General features: G+C 43.7%; 1 protein-coding gene across 4 annotated transcripts in view; it reads right to left on the reverse strand.

Moving 5' to 3' along the window:
* Window positions 1-1,177: 1,177 nt before the first annotated feature.
* Syt1 (synaptotagmin 1) overlaps window positions 1,178-22,819 on the reverse strand; it is a 517,902-nt gene continuing 496,260 nt past the window's right edge. For all 4 annotated transcript variants that reach the window (XM_052753299.1, XM_052753300.1, XM_052753297.1 and 1 more), the window contains 2 exons: window positions 8,102-8,235; window positions 1,178-4,352 (listed from right to left, as the gene is read on the reverse strand). In XM_052753299.1, coding sequence (XP_052609259.1) covers window positions 4,146-4,352; window positions 8,102-8,235 — 341 coding nt within the window. In that variant the 3' untranslated portion in view covers window positions 1,178-4,145. The remainder of the gene's footprint in view (window positions 4,353-8,101; window positions 8,236-22,819) is intronic.

Consider the following 22,819-nt stretch of genomic DNA (forward strand, 5'->3'; position numbering starts at 1 on the left):
ATGCTGAAAGGGGACAAGATGACACAGCACAGTACGTGCTACCATTGGTCTAGTGAAAGTGTTTGGGTCAAAGGTGCTTCCTTTTGTGTGTTTGTGATAAGGTCAGGACAATCTGGAGCAGCATTCCTCAGGTCTGCTCTGTGAGATTATATGATCCCACCACTATAGCTTTTTTTTTTTTTTTTTTTAAACATGGGTTCTGAGATTGAGCTAGGCTCTTACGCTTTTTTCTTTTGATTAAAATTTTTAGCCAGGCGATGTGGCACATGCCTTTAATCCCAGCACTCAGGAGGCAGAGGCAGGGAGATCTCTGAGTTTGAGGCTAACCTGGTCTACAGAAATTGTTCCAGGACAGCCAGGGCTACACAGAGAAACCCTGTCTCAATATATATCTCCTTTATTTATATGGTGTGTGTGTGTGTATGTGTGTATGTGCCAAGGCACTCATGTATAAATCAGTGGACAACTACATGGTGCTAGCTCTCTTTTCGTGGGTCCTAAGGATCAAAGCCCTGTTGTCAGACATTTATGGAGCTGCCTTTTCCCACTGATCTATGTTGCTGGCCTCATGTCCTCAGGCTTCCACGGTGAGCCCTTTCCATACAGACCTACCTCTTCAGCCTCCAAGGTGCCTGCTTTGAAGTCTGCATATCATAAGGCAGCGTAACAGTTGTTTACATAACATCTGAGGCTGGGACCCAGCATCTGGTAAAGAACGGTACCCGGTAAGCACCACACGGATGTTGAAGGGATGTCGGAAAGTCATTCTTCTGCTTCTAATCATCACTTTAGCCGGCGTGGACTTTAATATTCATTCGATCCTCCAAAGAGACACTTAAGACAGTTTGATTTTAGTTTCATTCTGGGGAAGTGTGTGTTAGGTGGCATTGAAGTGAGCTCCCTCCAGGACACATTTAAGGCAAACGGAAAAGTTCTGAACTGTGCTAAGGGGCTTTGTGACAGGCACAGAGAAAGGCAGGTCAGGAAGGCTACTGGACAGATGACCTCTGGGCACTGTTCCCCTGCAGCCGCTCTGTTGTCCCAGAAGCGACTTCGAGGCTGGCATTTAGCGCTAGCTGCCTGTCAGCTGCCCCTGCTTCTGGCCGTCCACAAGGTCAACCTGTCCTCTGCTAACAACGGAGTCGGTAACAAAGAGAGTTGAAAGACAGCAACCATCAACAGGAAATAAAACATTTTTATTGAGTATCCATGTAATATGGTAAGTCATTTTTTTTTTAACAACAATCAGAAAACTACCATGGGATTCACTACACAAAGGGGAACAAAATTTAAACCACTTATCAAAAAATGAAGGGAAAATACAGCTAAAGGATTTGGCTCGCGGGCCACGAGCCTTATGGCAGAAGAAAACACCCAAACATTTCTACAGGACACAGGGAAAACCCACACATAGAGACACTCAAGCAGGCAGTAAATATCCACAAAGGCAACTAGGCTCTTTCTAGGGCATCAGCTTCTAAGACGTTACACAGCATTGTCAGAAAGGTACAGGTGGCGGATCAGAGGATGACTCTTGGTCATAAAGCAGGTCCCGTCACCGGTTCATGAGAGATGAGATTAGTACCAACTAATTCTATGGTGACAATCCCACACTGGCAGTGTTGCAAGAGAATGTGCTAGTAGTAGTAGTAGGAAATAATGTCTGCTGGGCAGCAGGCAGCTGCTGCTTTGGAAATGGTGTTTCACTGTGTACAACTTAAAGAGAGTGATGGGGGAATGAAATGTCAGCGTCCGGTATTTAAGGTGTTTTTAAAAGTCAACTCCTCCTCTTTGGTCGGACTTGGTTCCTTCCATAGGAAGACATCTTGTTTGAGTCTCCTCTTTAAACTGCGGTTTAACCTCACCTGTGAGCGTGCATTTCCCGTCATCCATGTTTCTCGTTTTTAAAAAGTGCCGTGCATCCACAACAAAGGATTTTCTCCTTGTCCTTCATGTCTGTTCCGTGTCTAAAGAGTTTGCTGTGATGGGGATGAAAGGCAATGGGTTTGCCTCTTCTCTGATGAGGAAGGAATCCCAATTGGGAGTTGATTTTTGTGTTTTGTGTGTGTGGTGTGTGGTGTGTGGTGTGTGTGTATGTATGTGTGTGTGTGTGTGTGTGTGTGTATGCATGATTGTGTGTAGAACAGCCAACCCCGTGTTTAAAGTCTACTGGCAGCCCTTTTCTGGGATTCTCTTGAGCTTTGTCCAAAACACGGGGCTAAATCCCAAAGATCAAACACGAGGCCATGCTTACTTAGCATTCCTCCATTTTTATTTTGGTACCTGTGAAGACAGTCTCTCACGTCAGAACATCGCTATTCTCTGTGGCCTAGAGGTGAAAACAGGTCACAGGAGCAAGTGAGGGAAGAGACTGGAAGCAGCGTTAGGTAGCAGCTCGCCTTCCTGAAGTGGCTGTCTACCACAGCGGGACAAATATGGACTAGTGCACAGTGTTGACAAAATGCTGTGTGTTCTCCCCACCCCCTCCCACTCTATGTATCTTTCTGTCCTATGCATAGCTGTTCGGTTCTGAATTGGTCCTTAGTAATGAGAACTGTTTGTGCTACACACACACGTTGGGCAGTGCAGTAAGGGAATGGCAGTATTGTTACAATATCACTACGGAGTAAGTTGAGTGCTATCCACTGAGGAAACTACGTGTCTAAGCACACAGGGCAGTCACAGTGTTACACAGAGCAATCCTTAAGACTCTTATGGAATGACTAGTAGCTTCGGAATAGTGCCGTTTACTACAGAGTAACATTGAAAACATTGAAAAACTCCTCCTAAATCGAGCATCTAGTGTACATAAGAGGTTGCTTCAGTTTACCAGAACTTGTCCTTGGTTTGTTTCACCTTTGTTTAAAGGACAAATTAAAACTTAAGTAAAAAGAGCATATAAAAAGATCACTAGCTGTCTGTTTTGGCTTAATCGAAGTGCATTCAGAACTATGGCTAATTGTTTGTTAGTTTTCATCTTTTGATGGGATTACAATACTGTCTGTTACCACAAAGTAATTTTGTGTTATAAGCACAGATTGCTGTGTTAAAAATATTCTGCATTCCTTCTCATCTGGTTTTGTATAATAAAATATTTTGTTACAAAGTCTCATGTGCATACCTTTTGGAATCGTTACTGGTGTGAAATCTGGATCAGAATTCACAGGCTGCACGTTTTATATAAATGTGATAATGGAGAGCTATTATTTTCTGTTGAAATAGTCAGGCAATATTTCAGAAAGGCTGACCTCTCTCAGCTTCTCCTCCCCCACCCGAACCCCAAACAAAGGCATGCACCACACATAACACATGTGCACACTTTCACACTTGCACACGCACACACAGAGAACACCACGAGGTGTGCCTCTAGATGCAGTCACAGGAACTCCTCACTGACTCCTTAGTCATCGCGTCCCTGAACGTGAGAGCGAAGTCATGACTCTAGCTTTGCAGAGACATACAGACAGACAGATGCTGTTCTGGTTTGTGGCTTTCCTTCCTTGAGAGCAGCGTGGATGCTGCTCGGCTCATGCTATTTGCCTGGGAAAGAATTCTACAAAATTGGGTTCGCCCAGTGAAGATGTAGTGTGGGCGAGTCTTGGTACTCAAATGACTCAATAGAAAGCTCAGGTTTAAGTTGTCCTTTAAGATATCAGTTTAACCATACTAGTGCCTTTCAAGTTGATATTTTTGCTGGAATGCAGACGATACTATATTTACCATATAATATATTATCAGCTCTCCTATATCTCAGTCAATTTACATAGTTTAAAATAGAACATCTTATTAAAAACATCTAGATATACACAGATTAGGAAACGCTTACAACATACAAATACACAAACTAGAAATAAATCTTTAGCATACTGGTATATACAACGGTGTGATACGATACATCATTTCAGTCATGCTCTATCTACACATCATATTGCTTAAAAGAAGAGTAGATTTGGAGGGCAGTGGTGTGAAGGGCATGGGGGCTCTCTACACTTAAATTTGTGCAAATCAAAACAGGATCTGAAGTACCACTGAACTGTATTAGGAATGCATGGCTGGAAACTGAAAGGACCCATATTACTGAGGTATTTACAGAGACTGGCTAAAGAGCACTATGTGGGCAAATGCAGAAAGGCTTCTTCTTCCCTTTACTTCTTGACGGCCAGCATGGCATCGACCTCCTCCTCTACCTGGAGAGTGTGCCACTGGGCGATGGGTCGCCGGGGGTTGGCCAGCATGTCTGACCAGTGTCGCAGCTCGGCGCCGGTGCTGTTGTAGCCCACAAAGACCTTGCCGATGGCATCGTTCTTGCCAATCTTGTCATAGTCCAAAACAGTTACCACCACTTGCACTTTCTGAAAGAGGACACACACAAAAGAAATGCACATGCGTCAGCCAGCCCTACAGAACAAGCCCTGGGGACACACAGCGTTTCCGTGGGAGCCAAGGAGTGACCACTGAAGAATCCATTCCTAACCACCAGGATGAGCATTAAAGCGCTCGACTATGGACACGTCAGCCCAGTTTTTATTCTTCTAGCTCTACATTATTGTCACTAACACGGCTATCATCATTGCCATCACCATCTCAGTACCTTTTCTCATGGGGGCAGTGTCACGAGACTGGCTTTAAGCTCACTATGTAGCTGAGGATGACCTTGAACTCCTGATCTTCCTGTTTCTACCCTGCCCAGTGTTGAGATTACAGGTGTGTGTCATCATGCCCGGTAGTCATCTTAATACATACATACAGGTTTTTATTATCTATTTCATATTATCTTAGTAACTTTACAGAAGACATAATTTAGTTATTTCTCTCAATAGATCCTGTTAATATTTCCACTGCACAGAGAAAGAAGTTTTATGGCCTGCCTGAGATCACGTAAAGGATGAGTGAGTTAGTTTCCAGGCTCTATGCTGGAAGCCACCGTGCCACACGACCCACAGAAGGCTGTGACATTGCTTAACGAGTCTCATCCACAAGCGTCCTTGCATTAGGACTTAGGCCATTCTCTTTTGCTGTGCTGTTCTTTTTGGTTTTTGTTCTTTGAGACAGGTTTCTCTGTGTAACAGCCTTGGCTGCCCTGGAACTCACTCTGTTGACCAGGCTGGCCTCCAACTCAGGGAGATCCACCTGCCTCTGCCTTCTCAGTGCTGAGATTAAAGGTGTGCACCACCACTGTCCGGCTGCTGTTGCTCTTAATAAGACACTCTGAGTAATCATTTGTTAGGATCTCATTTCAAGAGGTGACAGCCAGCATTTTATGCAAAACTAAAAGGATTTGACCTAATCATATAATTGTGATCACGAACAGTGACAATATAGTAAACATCTTTTAAAAAGGCAGTAGCTAAATAAAATACGCTTTTTTTGAGTATGATTCTCTTAATGAACATGAATTAGTAACTACTGTGTATCCAGCATTGATATTAAATGGGTGTCACTTTAGGACACACATGATTTTTGGGACTCCATCCGATTGTGAGGGTTTATTTCATAACTCCCTCTATTGGACTGACTGAGTCAACAGAGGCAAATTCATATTATTATAGCATAAGAGATACACTCTCCAAAGAATATCCCATTATAGCATAAGAGATACACTCTCCAAAGAATATCCCATTATAGCATAAGAGATACACTCTCTAAAGAGTATCTCAGTTTTACTTCCCAAGTAATGAATTTGATTAGTCAGAATATACGGACGGCTCTGATCTAGACACTGGATATAAAGATGAAAGATTAAATAGCTCTATCAATTTGTGGCCAGCATTAAAGGGAGGAAAAATATGACAATGAAAGCCAGGCCCAGGTGAAGATCTGCTGAGTGACAGCACTGGTGGACTGTGATTCTGAGGACATAACCACGCTCTCAGTGTACTGAGAGATGTCACTGAGGTACGTTTGTGGGACAGCAAAACAACTCCTCCCCCTTTCTCTTTATTCTGTGCATCTTTTACATCATGTATCCTGATCCCATTCATTTCCCGGTCCCTTCAAATCTACTCTCCACCCCTGCACCACCACGCCAAAGAAAACAAAATTTACAACTAAATTTTAGAAAGCAATTCCCTTATTACACTGATCTATTCATTTTGTGTGTGTTGCAGGCATGGGTGCCATGCTGCACATGTGGAGAGGACAACTCACAAGAGTTGGTTCTCTCCTCCTACCATGTGGGTCCTGGGCATCAAATCAGGACTATCATGATTGGCGGCAGGCGTCCTTATCCACTTAGCCATCTCATGGGCTCAACAGTCACTTTGGAATGTGGAATTTAGAAAGCAAACTGTAGCACCATCGTCTGTGTGCAGCCTTGCTATGACGCTGGTATTAAGAAAATCACCCTTTCAGGCTGGGGATATGACTCCGTGGTAGTTGGTTCATCCCCCAGTACCACCAATAAATAAAATAAATGAATTACCTATTTACTAGGTAGTGTTTGGGAGCAAGGGTAAGATGGTATGTGTGGCTTTGATTCTCATTCAGATCTTGTCCCAAGCAAATGCATCGTGATGCAATCATTATACAGGGACCAGCATGGGAACATTATGTGGAAACATAATGGACATTGTCAGAGTCAGGACAAACTGGATATTATTATTGAGGAATGAATTGATTAGAGTTCCCAATGGGTCTATTCTGCAGTTGCCTCTGGTTTATTTCTGCATTTTTTGATGGTGGTGGCCATGACATTTTTTTGCATGCTCTCAGAAATTAGCATAATTTGCTTCCTTCACAAAATGTTTCAGGGGGATTGAGGAAGACTGAAGACAGGCACATAATCCTATCATCTCAGCCTAAGAGAAAACTAACCCCCTTTGTTAGCAGTTAAGACACTGTAGTCCTTAGAGCAGTGGTTCTCACCCTGTGGGTTACGACCTCTATGAGGGTTAAATGACTCTTTCACAGGGTCGCCTAAGACCATTGGAAAACACAGATGTTTACATTATGATTCATAAAAGTAGCAAAATTACAGTTATGAAGCAGCAATGAAAATAATTTTACGGTTGGGGGTCAGCACCACATGAAGCACAGTATTAAAGGGTCACAGCCTTAGGAAGGTTGAGAACCACTGATTTATGGAAATACAAAGACTGGGAAACCAGCATTCTTGGATTTTAAAAAAAAAAAAAAGGAAGAAAAACCTAATTTGCAGGTGCAGTGAAGGCAGGATTCGGCCAGTGGGTGCTAACTATTCCCAAGTCCAATTTGATTCATGTCAGGCTCAGGATCTCTGTCCTCTGAAATGCCACCCCAAATCACAAATTTTATTTTGTTTTTAATATGCCTCCCTTTCAATATATTTGTACTTTCTGAAATTCACAGGTGAAATGTATTTTTATAGGTATGGGATTGTAGCCCAAAGGAGTAAGTTTACAAGAAGATTTTTTTTTTTTCCATCTCAATACCTTGCTTTGTATTGTTTTGTGGAATTAAAAACAAAATGCCAGGAGGTTTTAGTTTCCATAGGAATAAGGTCTGAGAACTCAAAAAGTTCACCGAACAGATATTGCAAAATAAATTCTGGGAGAAAACTGATGTTTCAAGCATTTGCCAGAAGGTCCAAAGTGCTCACTGGTTCAGACTGCTGAGCAAGTCACTGGAGATAGGGAAACATTTACTTATTTAACAGCTGTTGAAAATAAGCAAATCCATACAATTTTCTATCATGTGAAAATGTGTATGAGCTAGCTTATACACAAACCACGGGCCAATGTTAGAAGGTCGGGGGCAGGTTATTTTTGCTCTACCGAAGCAGATTGCGCATTGTAGCCTGGGAGTAAATAGCCAAGTTCATTCTCTCTTGGCTTTTGGATTCCACAGACCAACTTATTGACATAGCCAAGTGGTTCTGTTGGTTTTCCATTTTCCACCTTATTTCTGCCCAGCAGAAGGCAGCCCGCCGTTCCAGCTAATGCCTCAGCACTTCTCATGCTGTGTATCTTATTAAGTCCTGGCTGGCGGAGCTCAGGCATCCAATGTGCACGGGGCAGTTCTGATGAAGGCACGGGCTTGGACGACCCGCAGGGTCTACATTTGCCACGGATGGGATCTGAAGGCATGAAATTGAATGGAAGGACAAATGCACGTCTGACATTACCTGGATCTGCTCGAAGGGAACTTCAAAGCTGAAGGACTCGTTGTAGTAGGGGTTAAGAGTATTCTTCTTAATTGTTGTCTTCTTCTTCTTCAGCCTCTTGCCATTCTGCATCAGATGAATCTTCACATAAGGATCTGAAAAACAGATACAGGAGTTTAGGAGACCAGATGCGTGGTTTTTTTTTTTTTTTTTTTTTTTTTTTTTTTTTTTTTTTTTTTTTTTTTCCCCCCGAGACAGGGTTTCTCTGTGTAGCTTTGCGCCTTTCCTGGATTTCACTCTGTAGACCAGGCTGGCCTCGAACTCACAAAGATCCGCCTGGCTCTGCCTCCTAAGTGCTGGGATTAAAGGCGTGCGCCACCACCGCCCGGCTACGTGTTTTGTTTTATCTGAAATATTTTATTACATTTTTGTTGTGGAATATTATTTTAACTATGTAAAGATGTGTTACAGTTGTTTATGCTGCAGAATATTACTTTAACTGTGTAAAGGTGTGTTATATTTGTTTATGCTGCATTTGTTTAATGATGTAAGAATGTGTATTTAATTATGTAAAGATGTCTTGCATCTGCTTCAGCTTGCCTGCCTAAAGCACCTGATTGGTCTAATAAAAAACTGATCAGCCAGTAGTTAGGCAGAAGAGGTACAGGCAAGGCTGGCAGGCAGAGAAAATAAATAGGAGGACTCTAGGCTCAAAAGAAGGGGGATGAGAGAAGGAAGAGGAGGAGAGAATGAAGGAGATGTCTGGGGCCAGAAGCCAGGTAGCCATCAGCCAGCCAGACACAGAGAAGCAGTGAAAGTAAGATACACAGAAGGAAGAAAGGTAATAAGCCCCGAGGCAAAGGGTAGATAAAGAGAAGCAGGTTAAGTTAAAAGAGCTAGCCAGAAACGAGCATAAGCTAGGCCGAGCATTCAAAACTAATAAGTCTCTGTGTCATGATTTGGGAGCTGGTTGCTGGCCTAAAAGAAAAAGCCTGGTACACATTTTGTTTATTTTGTGTGTGGTGGTGGGGTGCATGCCACAGTTCATTCATGGAGACCAAAGGACAACCTGTGGGAGTCTGTCCTCTTCCCCTACCATGTGGGTCCTAGGGATCAAACTCAGGTCATCAGGTTTGGCAGCAAGTACCTCTACAGTGTGAGCCTGCTAGCCAGCCAGAGCCACATGTTTTAGATCATTAATTAATCCAGAAAAGGACTGAGCCCCAACAGGTAAGTGATTACTTAGTTCCAATTTAATATGTTGTAAAATGTCAAGCACCTTTTATTGAGAGGTTTCAAGCAAGCTCTGTGGTTGGCTTATTGTCATGCTAGCTAAATTTCCCAGTTACATTGGAAGGGAAGGACAGTGGTATGCTGGGAAACCACCTCTTCGGGGGAAAATGTCTTGACATGTAGCATTTGCAGATTTCTGTGGTGTAAGGGTGCTCACCATGGCCCATTTTAAGCCACAGTTTAACAACTGGCTTGTAAAGTTTCTGGGAATTGAACAGTTGGCTTTTGTGAGCTGGCAGAGGGCTTGGCTGTTGCTTGTTATTGGATGGGAAAAAAGCTTGACAGAGAGAGGACAAAGGGGCCACTTTGTTCATTTGTTTATTCACACAGCCAACGCTGGTTGAGTGGCTAAGACGTGCTAGGCCCTCTCACTGACAGGAGCAATGTTGAACACAACAGATCTTCTCTGTCTTCATGATGGGATCTCAGACTTGTGGGGCAACAGATAGTAAACTTTTAGAGAACAGGGAATTCATGTGAAATTAGAAGTTGATGAGCACGGAACAAGGGCGGAGCTGAGCCAAGATTGATGGGTATAGAGTACGTGATAAAATGGGAAAACTGCTCAGAAGACCTCTCTCTCTGGAGGAATTGGAGCTGAGACGGGGTCGGGGGTTGAGGAAGAGAAGCTATCACCTGTTCACACTCAGCTTGCTCGCTCTCTGGGGTGTGTGTGTGTGTGTGAGAGAGGGGAGGGGGATCATACCAAGCCTTCAAAGGTTGGCCATAGCTTCCTTCACGTGTGTGCAAGGAATAAAGACAACGCACACAGAGGTGATTAGGAAAGGGATGGGGTGATCCTCTGAGCAATCTGCCTCAAGCCTCATTAGGCAAAGGTGAAGTGATAAGCCAGTTACCGAAGGGGCAAGAGAGCACTCACTTACGGCTTCCATTACTAATGGATGAGTGACATGCCTTCACCTTGCAGGAAACTATGACTGAAAGGGAAAAATAAAACACAAAAAACTCCCTACTGGTTTTTCTTAAGCAATTTCTATTTCCTATATAATGCAAGTTCATTATAGAAAAATACCAGAGGGCAATGATAAAAGAAAAAAATTAGTATCATCCAAAATAACTACTGCTAAGCCTTTCAAATTTTCTTTTTCCTTTCAGAACTTGAGTTGGGAGAAATGTTACCAGCAATCTAATGTTTTAGGAAGCTGCTGATAAAAATATTATTTTTATCTCCCTCTCTCTCTGTACCTCAGTAGAATGTAACTCCTTGTGGTATTCTGAAAGAAAATGGCTCCCAAAGGGAGTGGTACTATTAGGAGGTGTGGCTTTGTTAGAGTGGGTGTGGCCTTGTTGAAGGAAGTGTGTCACTGTCGGGGTGGGCTTTGTGTTCCTTGCTCAAGCTTGACTCCCAGTGTCAAGATGTACCAGCACCATGTCTGCCTGCACACCGCCATGCTCCCACCTTGATGATAATGGACTGAACCCCTGAAACTGTAAGCTGCCACCTCAGTTAAATGTTTTCCATTATAAGAGTTGCCGTGGTCATGGTGTCTCTTCACAGCAATAGAAACAGAAACTTATCTGTTACATTCACTATTCTACTTCCCTGAAACAGTCTGACACACAGTAAAGATTTTGGGGGCACCTGTGCATGCTATGGGTTCATTCTGCCACCAGCTGCAGTCTACCCACAGTCTTTTACAAGTAGAAGGTATTTAGGGTTTCACAGTGTGGGGTTCTCTTGGTCCTATCTTCTTCCTATTGCCCCAAAGCCTAAGTATTTGGATATATGTAGTCTGGGGATTTTTTTTTTTTTTTCCAGTGCTGCACTCAGGCAGGGGATCCTTTTTCATAGCCCTGCAATCTGAAGTCTTAGATTGTTCCTCCATTTTTTCCAGGCTTCTCCACTTTCTGCCCCTTGATGGCCTCAATTCCCAAGTGTTTTCTGGCTTCCCTTACTGCATTGAGGTCTTGACCTGAATTCTGATCCCTGGCCATTTGCAGATGGCCCTAATCCCTCGTTTATCTCATTAGTGACTTTTACACGATTAAGTCTTGTCATGGTTTCCCTGACTCCTTGCTGAGATGAGACCCCTAAATAACATGATAGCCATGTGGTGAGTTACACCTATACTTGGAGGACATACAGATTTTTGAAAGTGAAGACCACCTCTCCCGCAAAGCAGGCCTCTGTATGATTTAGTTTGTTCTATTTTGGGTTTTTTTCTGAAAAGCAAATCCTTGTCAACTCCCAGTGTCACGGTGGCATAAAAGTCCTGGCGATTGGGTCATAAGATACAATTTTATGGAAACGATACAATAGGCTGTAATGGGACTTACTAATGTGGCTTAAGTTCTGCAGCCAGACATGAGGCATGGTGTCGGAACATCCCCTGGGGTTCTGGAAACAGTGCAAATAGTGTGGGGAATTATGCAAGTAATGGAACTGGGCTGGGCCCTCAGGCACTCCGTGTCCCCGTGGCTTGTGGGCTGCCACCCAAACAGTCACAAGACTGAGACACATGGCATGCCATTCGTTTGTTTGATTTCTATTTAAAAATACTAGTCTTTTTCTTTTAAGGCTTTGGTAGAAAGAAACATCTTTTTCTCTGCTCTCTAATTTCTAATGATCTTTAGCTGCAACTTAAACAAACAAACAAACAAAAACATAGGCTGGAGACCAGCATCAGGAAAGCCTGACTATCTGAATTCTATTCCTAGGACCCACAGAAAGGTAGGACAGATGTGACTCCACAAAGTTGTCCTCTGACCTCCACATGTGCTTCATGGTACAGGTGTGCCTGTACTCACACACGCATCACACACACACACACACACACACACACACACACACACACACACACACACACACACAGACACAGACAGCAAGAGCCAGAGAGGAGGGAGAGGGGAGAGGGAGAGGGGAGGGGGGGAGAGAGGGAGAGGGGGAGAGAGAGGAAGGGGAGAGAGTGAGGGAGAGAGAAAGAGAGAATGAGAATCAAAAGGAGGACTTCTCTGTCAGTGAAACAGTCATGAGATCTCCATGGTCTACTCTGGGTCATGGTCAGGTCTCTCACTTAGTTTCCGCTCTCTCTGTGCCATTGCTTCTTTTAACCAACGTGGCATGGCTGTCTTTTTTCTCGTTGGAAATCAGGTTCTCTGGACTTCATCTCCTCCCTGTCATAACAGCTGTTCTGATTTGGAGGTTTTTCAGGACGCTCTAATGTGACCACTCTCCAACCTACATGCCGACAAGCCTTTTTCATACACCATATTAAAGTTTGGGTTCCTAATGTTCACAGTTATGGTAGGCAGAGTAATAACTCTTCCAGAGACATGGCATTCTAATCTTGAGAGCCTGTGAATGTGCTGCATGGCAAGAGGGGTAAATGTGACTAAAGTCAGGACCTTCAGATGAGGTCGGCCTGGTGTTTCCAAAAGGACCCGCTCTTTCCACAGAAGCCCTTAAAAATGCCGAGAACCTTCCTGGCTATGACCAGAAAGAAAGGTGACAACAGAAGAAGGGCCAGGCATGCGCCAATGTGCTGGGTTATTTTCTTTCTTTATATTTGAGACAGGCTGGCCTGGAACTCGTTCTGTAGCTCACGCTGGCCTCCAACTTCTGCCACAGTCTCTCAAATGCTGGTATTACAAGAATAAACTACAACGCCTTGCTTTGAAGAAAGAAGGGACCACAAGCTCAGGTATGGGGGTGACTGCTAGAAGAAAAAAATTAGAAATGACAAATGAGTAACAAGGAATGTCCTTTTCTCTAGAGCCTCCGGGACCACCCTGTCCACACGTGGATTTGGGGCCACTGAGGGCTGTGTTAGACTCCTTTGTTAATATTTTACACTGGAACATAGAAATTGCATGTATAGTGGGCAGTGGTGACACAAGCCTTTAATCTTAGCACTCAGGATGCAGAGGCAGGTGGCACTCTCGTGAGTTCGAGGTCAGCCTGTTCAAGGGCAGAGTTAGTTATAGACAAGTCAAGGCTACACAAACCCTGTCTTGTCTTGAAAAACAAAACAACAGCAAAAGGAAGGAACTGTATTTATCCTGTGCAATTAAATGCATGTACATTGTGGAATGGATAAATTGGGCTAGCAAACAGGCTTTTTTTCACATGCTTTTCATGGTGAGAACACTTACTATGTACTGCCTTAGAGATTTTCAAGAATACTCGCTTATTGACTATAGTTACCACATCATACAATGGGTCTATTCTATTTATTCTTCCTCTTCTCCAAATGCATGGGAGGTTTCTCTAACTCCATACAACTATAAGAAAATACATGTGTGTTGTTTCAAGACATGAACTTGGTGATGATATTTTTTTTCATAGTGGCAACAGAAAACTAATAAAGCAGCCAACTTTGAAGAGATTCTGTTCTTTATCAAGCAAGGTGTGGGGATGAGAGTTAAGATGCTTTTCAAGGGGTGTGTGTGGGGGGGGGGGGGGGCTTGCAATTGAACCCAGGGTCTTAGACATGCCAGATAAGCACTCTGAATGGCTTCTCCAATCTTCAAATGTTAATAGATCTAGAAACTGATCTTTTGAAAAATGTTGTTCTCTCCACTCTCCTAAAAGTGGTTATTTTGATCTTCAAGTCAAAAGCCTTAAAAGATGTTAAGTTCTTTTAACAAAAAGTAAAAGAACACTAAGCATGCCATGCAAAAATCGTATTAATATCTATACTTTTTAGGCTCTATGGTAAAACTAGTGAAATTGGATAAAATCTATCATTTAAAATTATATCATGTCATTTTATGCTACAATAATCCCTGTGAGGAAATGCCTGAGAATATCTGATTTTTTTTTCCTCAAGAACCCAAATCCAGGTCTTCTGTCTCAAAACCTGCTGTCCTCTGTGGTCTGCCAGGCAGGAAGTTTAGCATAATGTTTGTAAGTACAGATGCTGAAGCCAGACTAACTTGGAGTGTGGCTCTATTCCTCACAGCTGTGTGGTATTCCAGAAGTTACTTAACCTTGTGTGTGTGTGTGTGTGTGTGTGTGTGTGTGTGTGTGTGTGTGTGTGTGTGTGTGTGTGTGAGTGAGTGAGACGGTTTCTGCAACTGCAAATTAGGGAAAATGATAATAGCTCATCATAGAGTTATAAGATTAAACACATGGAAAGTGCTTCGACGCGAGGCTGGCACATATTATTATGATGGTGTGGGCCAAGTGACAGCTAAGGCAGGCTCTAGGACCCAGACTGACCCCTAGCTCACTTTGATGACCTGGTGCCCACACCTAGCAAACAGGAAAAAGTCTCATTTGCTGCAAAAGTGAGCCGGTCAGGTCCAAAGCCACCCTTCCCCTCCAAATGGCAGTGCTGGTGACATTGTCCTAAACAGAAGGACTCTGACGGGTAAACAGAGGATCGCTATCAGGTAAACAAGCCTAAAGGTTTCTGTTTACTAGAAAAGCAGATCTCTTAAGGCACTTTTGGTTCACCAGGAACTCCTGTTAATCCTCCAGGAACCCCCATTAATCCTCCAGAACACCCCTTAATCCTCTAGGAACCCCCTTAGCCTTCCCCACAAAGGCCAACTACCTCTGGGAAGGGCACCTAGTTCTGATCAATCTGGAATCCTGCACCACCTCAGATCCCCACCCTGCTAACTCTCACACCCCCTGCTCGCTTTCCCATCCCTTTGCCCCACTCTCATAGATGGCCTTGGCATTTTGATTTCTCAATAAAGCTTGCTTTCTGCCTTCAGAGAGGTCTGCCTGGGTAGCTTCTCTGCCCCATTCCTTATAGAGACAAGCTCCCCAACACTATGCCTTCTCCAAGCCAAGGGTTGACTCGTGAAGAATTTAATCATGTATGCGATCAAAGATAATCACTACTTTATGGGGTGATCTCGAAGTGTAAGACAGAAAACTAATTTAGCATCTTGCAAGGTTTTCTCCCATTCTTGAAGTAAATGAATGCTCAAATTACACGGAGTTGGGAAGGTGAAGTCAGAGACTGAAGCAGAATGTTTTCACTGACCATCTTGGACAGTAGGAGTCAAAACTATTTGTCTAGCCTTTGTGGATTCTGAAGCCAGCTAAAATGTTGACATATTTGGGCACATCATACATGAACTATTAACACTTATGTTGCTAAAAGTGAAGTAGAGAGGAGACTCTCACTATTGAGATTTGTTGTCTGTCAGGGATGAAGTAATGCCAGTTGCTGGCAAGTCTCATATCTGTGTCCTTTTTCCTGTTCATGTGGTTTTTCGAGACAGGGTTTCTCTGTGTAGCTTTGGCGCCTTTCCTGGAACTCACTCTGTAGCCCAGGCTGGCCTCGAACTCAGAGAGATCTGCCCTCCTCTGCCTCCCGAGTGCTGGGATTAAAGGCGTGCGCCACCACTGCCTGGCTGTTCATGTGTTTTACTGTGAGAAAATTTCATAATAATTTAGTTTCTTCCTTCTAGTTTCCACTTTGATATAAAACCAACCTTCCTTCCCTCCCTCCCTCCCTCCCTCCTCTTCTTGCCTCCCTCCCTTTTCTTCCTTCTCTCTCTTTCTCCCCCTCTCTCCCCCTCTCTTCATCCCTCTGCTTCCCATCCAGAGGGAGGGACACGAAATCATTATGTTAAGGCTACCCTAATATGATTTGTCCAATCATTTATTGAACCTCGCACTAAGGCAATGATGACTTGGAACAATGAACTCCCTCAGGTAAGAGGCTGCCAAGGGATCTCTGGCTTGTGATGAACAGTCTAGTCTCCGCTGCTGTTTTCAATAATGCAGGCCATGCATGGCAAGGTTTATGATTGCTTAGTCAGCCGCAGCTTGGAGTAGTTCTGTAGCTCTGTCACCTGAGCATCCCCCTTTGCGGTAGTTTGAATGTAGGAGGCGTGGCTTTGTTGGAATGGGTGTGGCCTTGTTGGAGGAAGTGTGTCACTGTGGGGTGGGCTTTGAGGTCTCATATGCTCAAGCCATGTCCAGTGCCTCAGACCACTTCCTGTTGCCTGCCAATCAAGATGTAGGACTCTCAGCTCCAGCACCATGTCTTCCTGTATGCCACCATGATGATGATAGACTAAACCTCTGACTGTAAGTCAGCCCAATTAAATGTTTTCCTTTATGAGAGTTGCTGTGGTCATGGTGTCTCATCACGGCAATGGAAACCCCAACTAAGACACCTTTTGAGTATGTCATCAGGTGGCCAGCATGGGGTCCAGGGCCATTGTACTCGTTCACTGGGTTCACATTCACGCATGATTAAAAGAATTATACATATTCATATACGTTCTCATACGTATCTCCTATTAATGTAGGTCTTTCTTGGCTGAAGAGAGCCAATTTCTGTCAGACTGATCTGGCCCTGGTGCTCCAGTATCCATCTCTAGGTAGGATGAACTGTCACCTCCAGAGTATCTCAGGTGCTGTATTCATTCCAATCCCCAACTCTCACTTACACGCTCTAAATACAGAGTTTGGAGACAGTGTCTCATAGTGTTCCCTGGCTGGCCTGGGACTCCCTATGTAGATCAGTCAGAGATCCACCCACTCCCACCTCCAAAGTGCTGGGCTTAAAGGCTCACACCCCTCCACCCAGACCACCATTGTCTTTTGGTCATGGGATAAGAAGAGTAATGCCATAGCTGTACCCCTCTCCCCTGCTGTTCTGGTCACTGTCCGTCCTTCTCTGCCCTCCCCAGGCACACTGGAGAACAAGCTTTGCTTGCTTGGATGAGCTTGTCTTTGGAGGGGCTGGTGAAATGGGCACGTCCGCAGTCAGCGTCCAAAGACAGCGCAGAAAGCTGTCTTGCAGATCATTTCCGGGCACTGGTATTTGCTCCGCTCATTTTTCTCTTTGAGAATCAGATGATAATTTCTTCTTTTACTTCCCTGCCCTGAGATCCTCACTGATGTATTTTATGAGATTGCCGTCTTTACTATTATTTGAACACATTTCACGAGATTTTGTTTTTTTTTTTTCTTTACGCTCCTTTTCTCAGACATTCTACAAAGCAACCCGATATTCCCAATGTCACTCAGTTCTGCTAAACAAAGTCCTGGACCATGGAACCTGGTACCTGAATACACTGTTTTCACTAACACTGTCACCAGCTCAGTTTTCACATGTAGAGAGAGCCATCACCCCAGAAGCATGGAAAATCTGAGCGAAATAGAAAAGGAACTGGTTTCCCTTCAGCTATGTGGCCTCAATGGGCAAGCGTGCTGCAGAAACAGCACAGAACACGTGATGTGCCACGAAACCACAGCTGCCTCAGCCCCTCTCTCGTCCTTCAGCCGGAAACTACTCAGTTTTTTCTCCCCACCCCCCAATACCTTCTCTTCACCTTAATTCTGCCTTCCTAAAGCCAGAAGTTAGAGCATCTGGGGCCAGGGTTCCTTCCACTTCCGTATTTGGGTTTCACAACCGGCCAGGATTCCTTCCTGGTTTCCTTTGTTAGTCCATCCTAACCCATCACCACTGCTCAAGACCAGAAAGGCCTTCTGCAGTTGTTGATCACGAAGGATCCTTCACGTAGTGACTAGAACTAACCACATTACCTATTGAAAATCTTTAGCGGCGTCCCATCTGAACCCTACCAGGGTATGGCTGGTCCGTCCTAGCATTTGCTTTGTCTTGCATTCCTGACGCTCAGTGTTGGTCCCATGGAACTTGAAATGCCGTGGCTTTGAGACTCTTGTTCTGGCCTGGGATGCCCTTTCTTTCTTTCGCCCGTCTTACCTTTGGATTAAAAGTCACCTCCTCCCTGAAGATTTTTCCTGAAGGTTCATTTCCAGAGAATGAACAATCAGTACCCTCCCCCTCGGCAGCTTTAAGCAGATCATCTTTGCCGGTGGCCTTTTTCTTTTCTACTTTTTTGCTTTTCTGGTATTGGAGGACTTCTGTGCTACGCGAATAACATAAAAACGTGTTTTTGAATGAAGAACTGTATCTTAAGTGATGATCTTCGGGAAGGCCGACCACTCCTAAGATTGGAATGTCCCCATTACTGTTCCATATTCCACCTTAAAACCCTAGAACATTTCCACCCGCTTCTTCCCTCAGGCCATTCTAATGTCCATTTGTGCTAATTTCATAGAAACGGAATTGCCAAACAGCTGGCTGTAAGCAATGAGATATAAAGGAGTCACTGAAGGCTTTTTGTATTTACAGCAGCGAGGACTAGAAAGTGGCAGTTCAAAGCCGGATAATGCACGAAGCCTGCCGTTTTAATTCTGACAATTTTGCATAATGATACTGTCTTCTTTCTTAACTACCACAGTGACCGTGGGCCCTGGTGACCATGGCCTTCGATTTCAAAGACTTCTCTCAGTAAGAATTAGCCCCACTGCAGCTGCTTTGTTTAATGCCTCCTGAGCTGGTACCCAGCTTCTGAATATCTTCAGATATTATTCTTTTTAACCTTTATTCTTTGGATAATGTTCACTGAATTCAACTTACATTACTGGATGAAGAAAGTGATAATTACATCAGTTAGGGCTCTGGTGATTGAACAGGCATTTCTAAATGGTTCAAATCAGAGGGTCCCTTATAAGGCTTTATAAGATAGAAAAGTCTAGAAGTAGGCCTCTGTGGCAGGGATAGTGAATGTCCCCTGAAATCCTTTCCCTACTTATTTTTGAGTAATAAACACCTAAAGTTCAATGTGGGAACCAATTTACCCAGCAACACCCATTTCCTCTAATTCTTCTATGACACCATGGCTGATTGACTACCTCCTGATTCTTAGAGGTGATGTAACCGACTTCCACAGCATCTCTCTCAAACTGTGGTTCTCAGTGCAGGGAACTTCTGGCAGTGTCTGGATACATTTCTTATGTCACCACAGAGAAAATAGGGGTGTGCTATGGAAATTTAGGGGATCAGTACAGGAATTCTGCTAAATATCCTACAACATACAGGATAGACCACAACAGAAAAGGTGAGGCTCAAAATATCAATAGACATGAACTTGACAAACCCTACCTTGGAATCTCTACATCTTTAAGGCACAGGTGTGATGAGTGGGGGTAGTGGAGTTGCCTTGACCAGCCCTGACCAAGGTGAAGATAATAGTATAATGGGGAAGCAGGACAAGAAGGCAGGAAAAGCCTGCATCCCTTCCACAAACTACCTGCCCGTCCTGGCCATACTCCCGTCTACGGATATAAGGAAGATGAGGAATAGGGAAACTAAATCTTGTCTTGTCTTTTGGGTTATCTTTATCACAGCAGTTCAGTGGGGTTCATAGGTGGTATGAATTCAGTGATGTCAGCAGGTTCCAGGTTTGCCCATGTCTCAGCTGTCTTTTCTATGGTGTCCGTCTTAAACTGCACATGGCAGCCTTGCCGGCCTTTCTAGGTTTTCTTGTTCAGAATGCAAGTAACAGTACCAGCTTCGTCTCATGTGATCACAAAACACTATTCAGGGGAGAAGAGTCTGCACATAGGATTTCCAAGAAAGCCCCAAATTTACTCTGATTGGATAGCATAGGAAAAATTCTTGCTCTACAAGTCCATATGCTAAATGGAGTGAGCCAAGTATGTCTCGATCTAAGTTCTAGGTCCCTCTTCAAATGAATAAGGAGGAAGGGTCAGGTTGACTTAGTTTTGGAGGGAGAGGTAGGATCTGCTGCATCCAAAGTTCAATGCTAGGAGCAGAATAAAGGACGGCTCTCAGCCAGGCAGTGGTGGAACACACCTTTAATCCCAGCACTCAGGAGGCAGAAGCAGGTAGCTCTCTAAGTTTGAGGCCAGCCTGCTGGAGAGTGAGTTCCAGGACAGCTACGGCTACATAGGGAAACCCTGTCCAAACCCCCTGCCTCCCCCTCCCCCCAAAAAGGACAGCTCTCAGCAGGAATCAGAAGGGTTTAACACAAAGGAGGGCTGGAAGATGAGAGGGAACCAGTGGGTGTTTATGGAGTTTTCAGTGATGGCCTCTGCCTAAACTTGGGAATGTAGTCACAGTTATTTGCCAAGAGAGACATTTCTCATATTCAAGCAGGTTCTCAGAAATGAAGTACCAAATACTTTGTATAGAGTGGCCTAGTAGTAGGAGAGACTGTGGAGAGCAAAAAGGTAGATTTAGGATTCAGCATTTCTTTGTCAAATGCAGTTTTTTTTTTATCCTTTCTTCTTTTGCACTTACTAGGTCTCGTTCTATCTGTATACAGTATACAAATAATTAAATAGTAATCAGGTCCAAAGAACAATTTTCATTTCTATCACTGGCAGTTTCAGAGTGTTTTCTTGAGGGGAATCTTTATAAATAATGTACAAGCATTCGGAAAAGGCTATATAAAAGGGTTGGTGTGTCTCCCTAGTTTAAAATGTCTGCGTAGATTAAAATGCTCCCTGAAATGCTCTAGCAAGGTTGTAACATTAAAAATATATTCTGGGGAAATTTTCCAAGTGAGCAGACAATTTAAAGATGAATTTACATTGGTAAAGTGCAATGTTTACTAGAAGAAACACCATCACATAAGCGACTACCACGGAGAAAACCAACCCTATTTTAATGAGACAGATCAGAAAATAGCAAAGGCTGGTTTAGTTCCTTAATGGTGGCAGCATGCTTTGAAGAGATAAAAAAGCATAAAGGCCCAATGCTATTATGAATTAAATGGAAGGCATTTTCTTTTTAAACACGCGTGGTGGAAACCACCCAATTCCACCTATCATTTTGAGGATCATCTAATGGTTTCTATGTGACTACAAGTTTCCTGAGTAACAGCATGCGACTGCACAGACACAAAGTGGAAGAGAGAGAAGCCCAGAAAGAGGGGGGCTATGAGGGAAAGATTTCACGGGTGGGTGTCTTATGTGAAATAAGAGAGCTGTGCATGTACAGCGCTCCATTCCCGGGAGAGGAAGGAGTACATTTTGTTTCAACGAGCTGAGTTTTTTTTTCCCCCGTTCAGTTTTTATAGATGAGTCTTTCAACTGTAACTCAAGCATATTTCTCTTGTACTTAGGAAAATCTCTTATGAGTAGATAAAGTAGTAATTATGCTTGATGCTTTCTGGATGTCTACAAAGAGTTCAGTGGAATGACCAAGGATAAACTGTTTGTATGAGCTGACAGACAAAACCCAAAACAGAAATAGTCAAATGATTCCAAAAGGAAAAACAAAATAACAGACAACAAATCTGACTGGAAACATTCCCTTTGGGGAAGACTTCGGCTTGGTCTTTTATAACAGAGGGAAGGGCCCTTAGTGAGATACCGCATTGAAAACGGGTAAACATTTCCAGTTGATACAATACATGGGTGAAAAGGCTACTTATTGACAACGCTACATTTTTAAGTATGTGCCATTTGCCAAATGGATGCTACTTGGTGTCTGTCTACCTGAGGACAGCTTCCCGGCAGTGCAAACGGAAACTGTTGAGAACAGAGGTATCCTCACATGCATATGCCTAAGTGGGGTTGATGTTGCTATTGGGTTTTTAATCCAATAGTGGTTTTTTTTTTTTTTTTGACAGGGTTTCTCTGTATAGTGTTGGCTGTCCTGGAACTCATAGAGATTCACCTGTCTCTGCCCTCCAAGTGCTGGGATTGAAGGCATGCACCACCACTGCCTGACTGGTCATCTAATTCTTACAAAGGGTTAACAAGTGCCAGTCCCTACTAACTTCCTATTCCTTGCATGTACCTGCTTCAACATAGCCATGCATCTTCTAAAACTCTGCCAGCTATGCACTAGGAAGTTTATGGACTGAAATGCCTTTGGGATAGCTGAGGGAAGGATCTGGAAAGGCTTCTGAAGGCTCTATCTAGGACTTGCTGCAGGTCTGGGCAGATCGTGTAGGAGGCAAGGTAATGGCTGCTGCACTTTGCTAGTGGATTGGCTCCTAGCCCTTCTTCTTCAGCTTCAGAAAAAATGTTTATGTTTCAGGTAGCTGCTTTCTCTATGCTCCCTCTTTGTATGCTAAGGGACTTTTCTGAGCCCATGGAACTGGAAGAGGATGAACAGTGCAGTTGTTTCCTCATTAGAAAAAGGGACATTAAAAGAGATTCATAGAGGCTCGAGAGATGGCTCAGTGGTGAAGAACATTGGCCACTCTTCCAGAGGAGCCAGGTTCAATTCCCTGTACCTACATGGCAGCCCACAACTGTCTGTAACTCCACTTGCAGGGGATCCGACACCCTCACACAGACAAATGTACTCATAAAATAAAAATAAAATATTCAAGCACGTGGTGGACATACATACACAAAAGATTCAGCATCTTGCTGGTAGCTCATATATCCCAACTCTGACTTGAGACTTTGCAGTATGAATAATGTATGTCTTGTTTAAAAAAGAATTGCCACCTGGCTGGCCTGTTACTGAGATTTTTATTTGAATGCTGTCCTTCCAGAGAGAGATTTCAATGGGTTCATCAATGACTAAATATGGTTCTCTTTCATAAAGCTGCATGAGTCTGAAATCTGCTAGGATTCTTCTCATCGAGAAGGTAACTTCTACCTTCATGCTCCAGTTTCCTCTTAATATGAGAAGGAAAACATAAACCAAGGCTTCA

Source organism: Peromyscus californicus, unplaced genomic scaffold (genome assembly GCF_007827085.1).
Source record: "Peromyscus californicus insignis strain IS unplaced genomic scaffold, ASM782708v3 Scaffold_24__1_contigs__length_46423439, whole genome shotgun sequence".
NCBI classification, from domain to species: domain Eukaryota; kingdom Metazoa; phylum Chordata; class Mammalia; order Rodentia; family Cricetidae; genus Peromyscus; species Peromyscus californicus.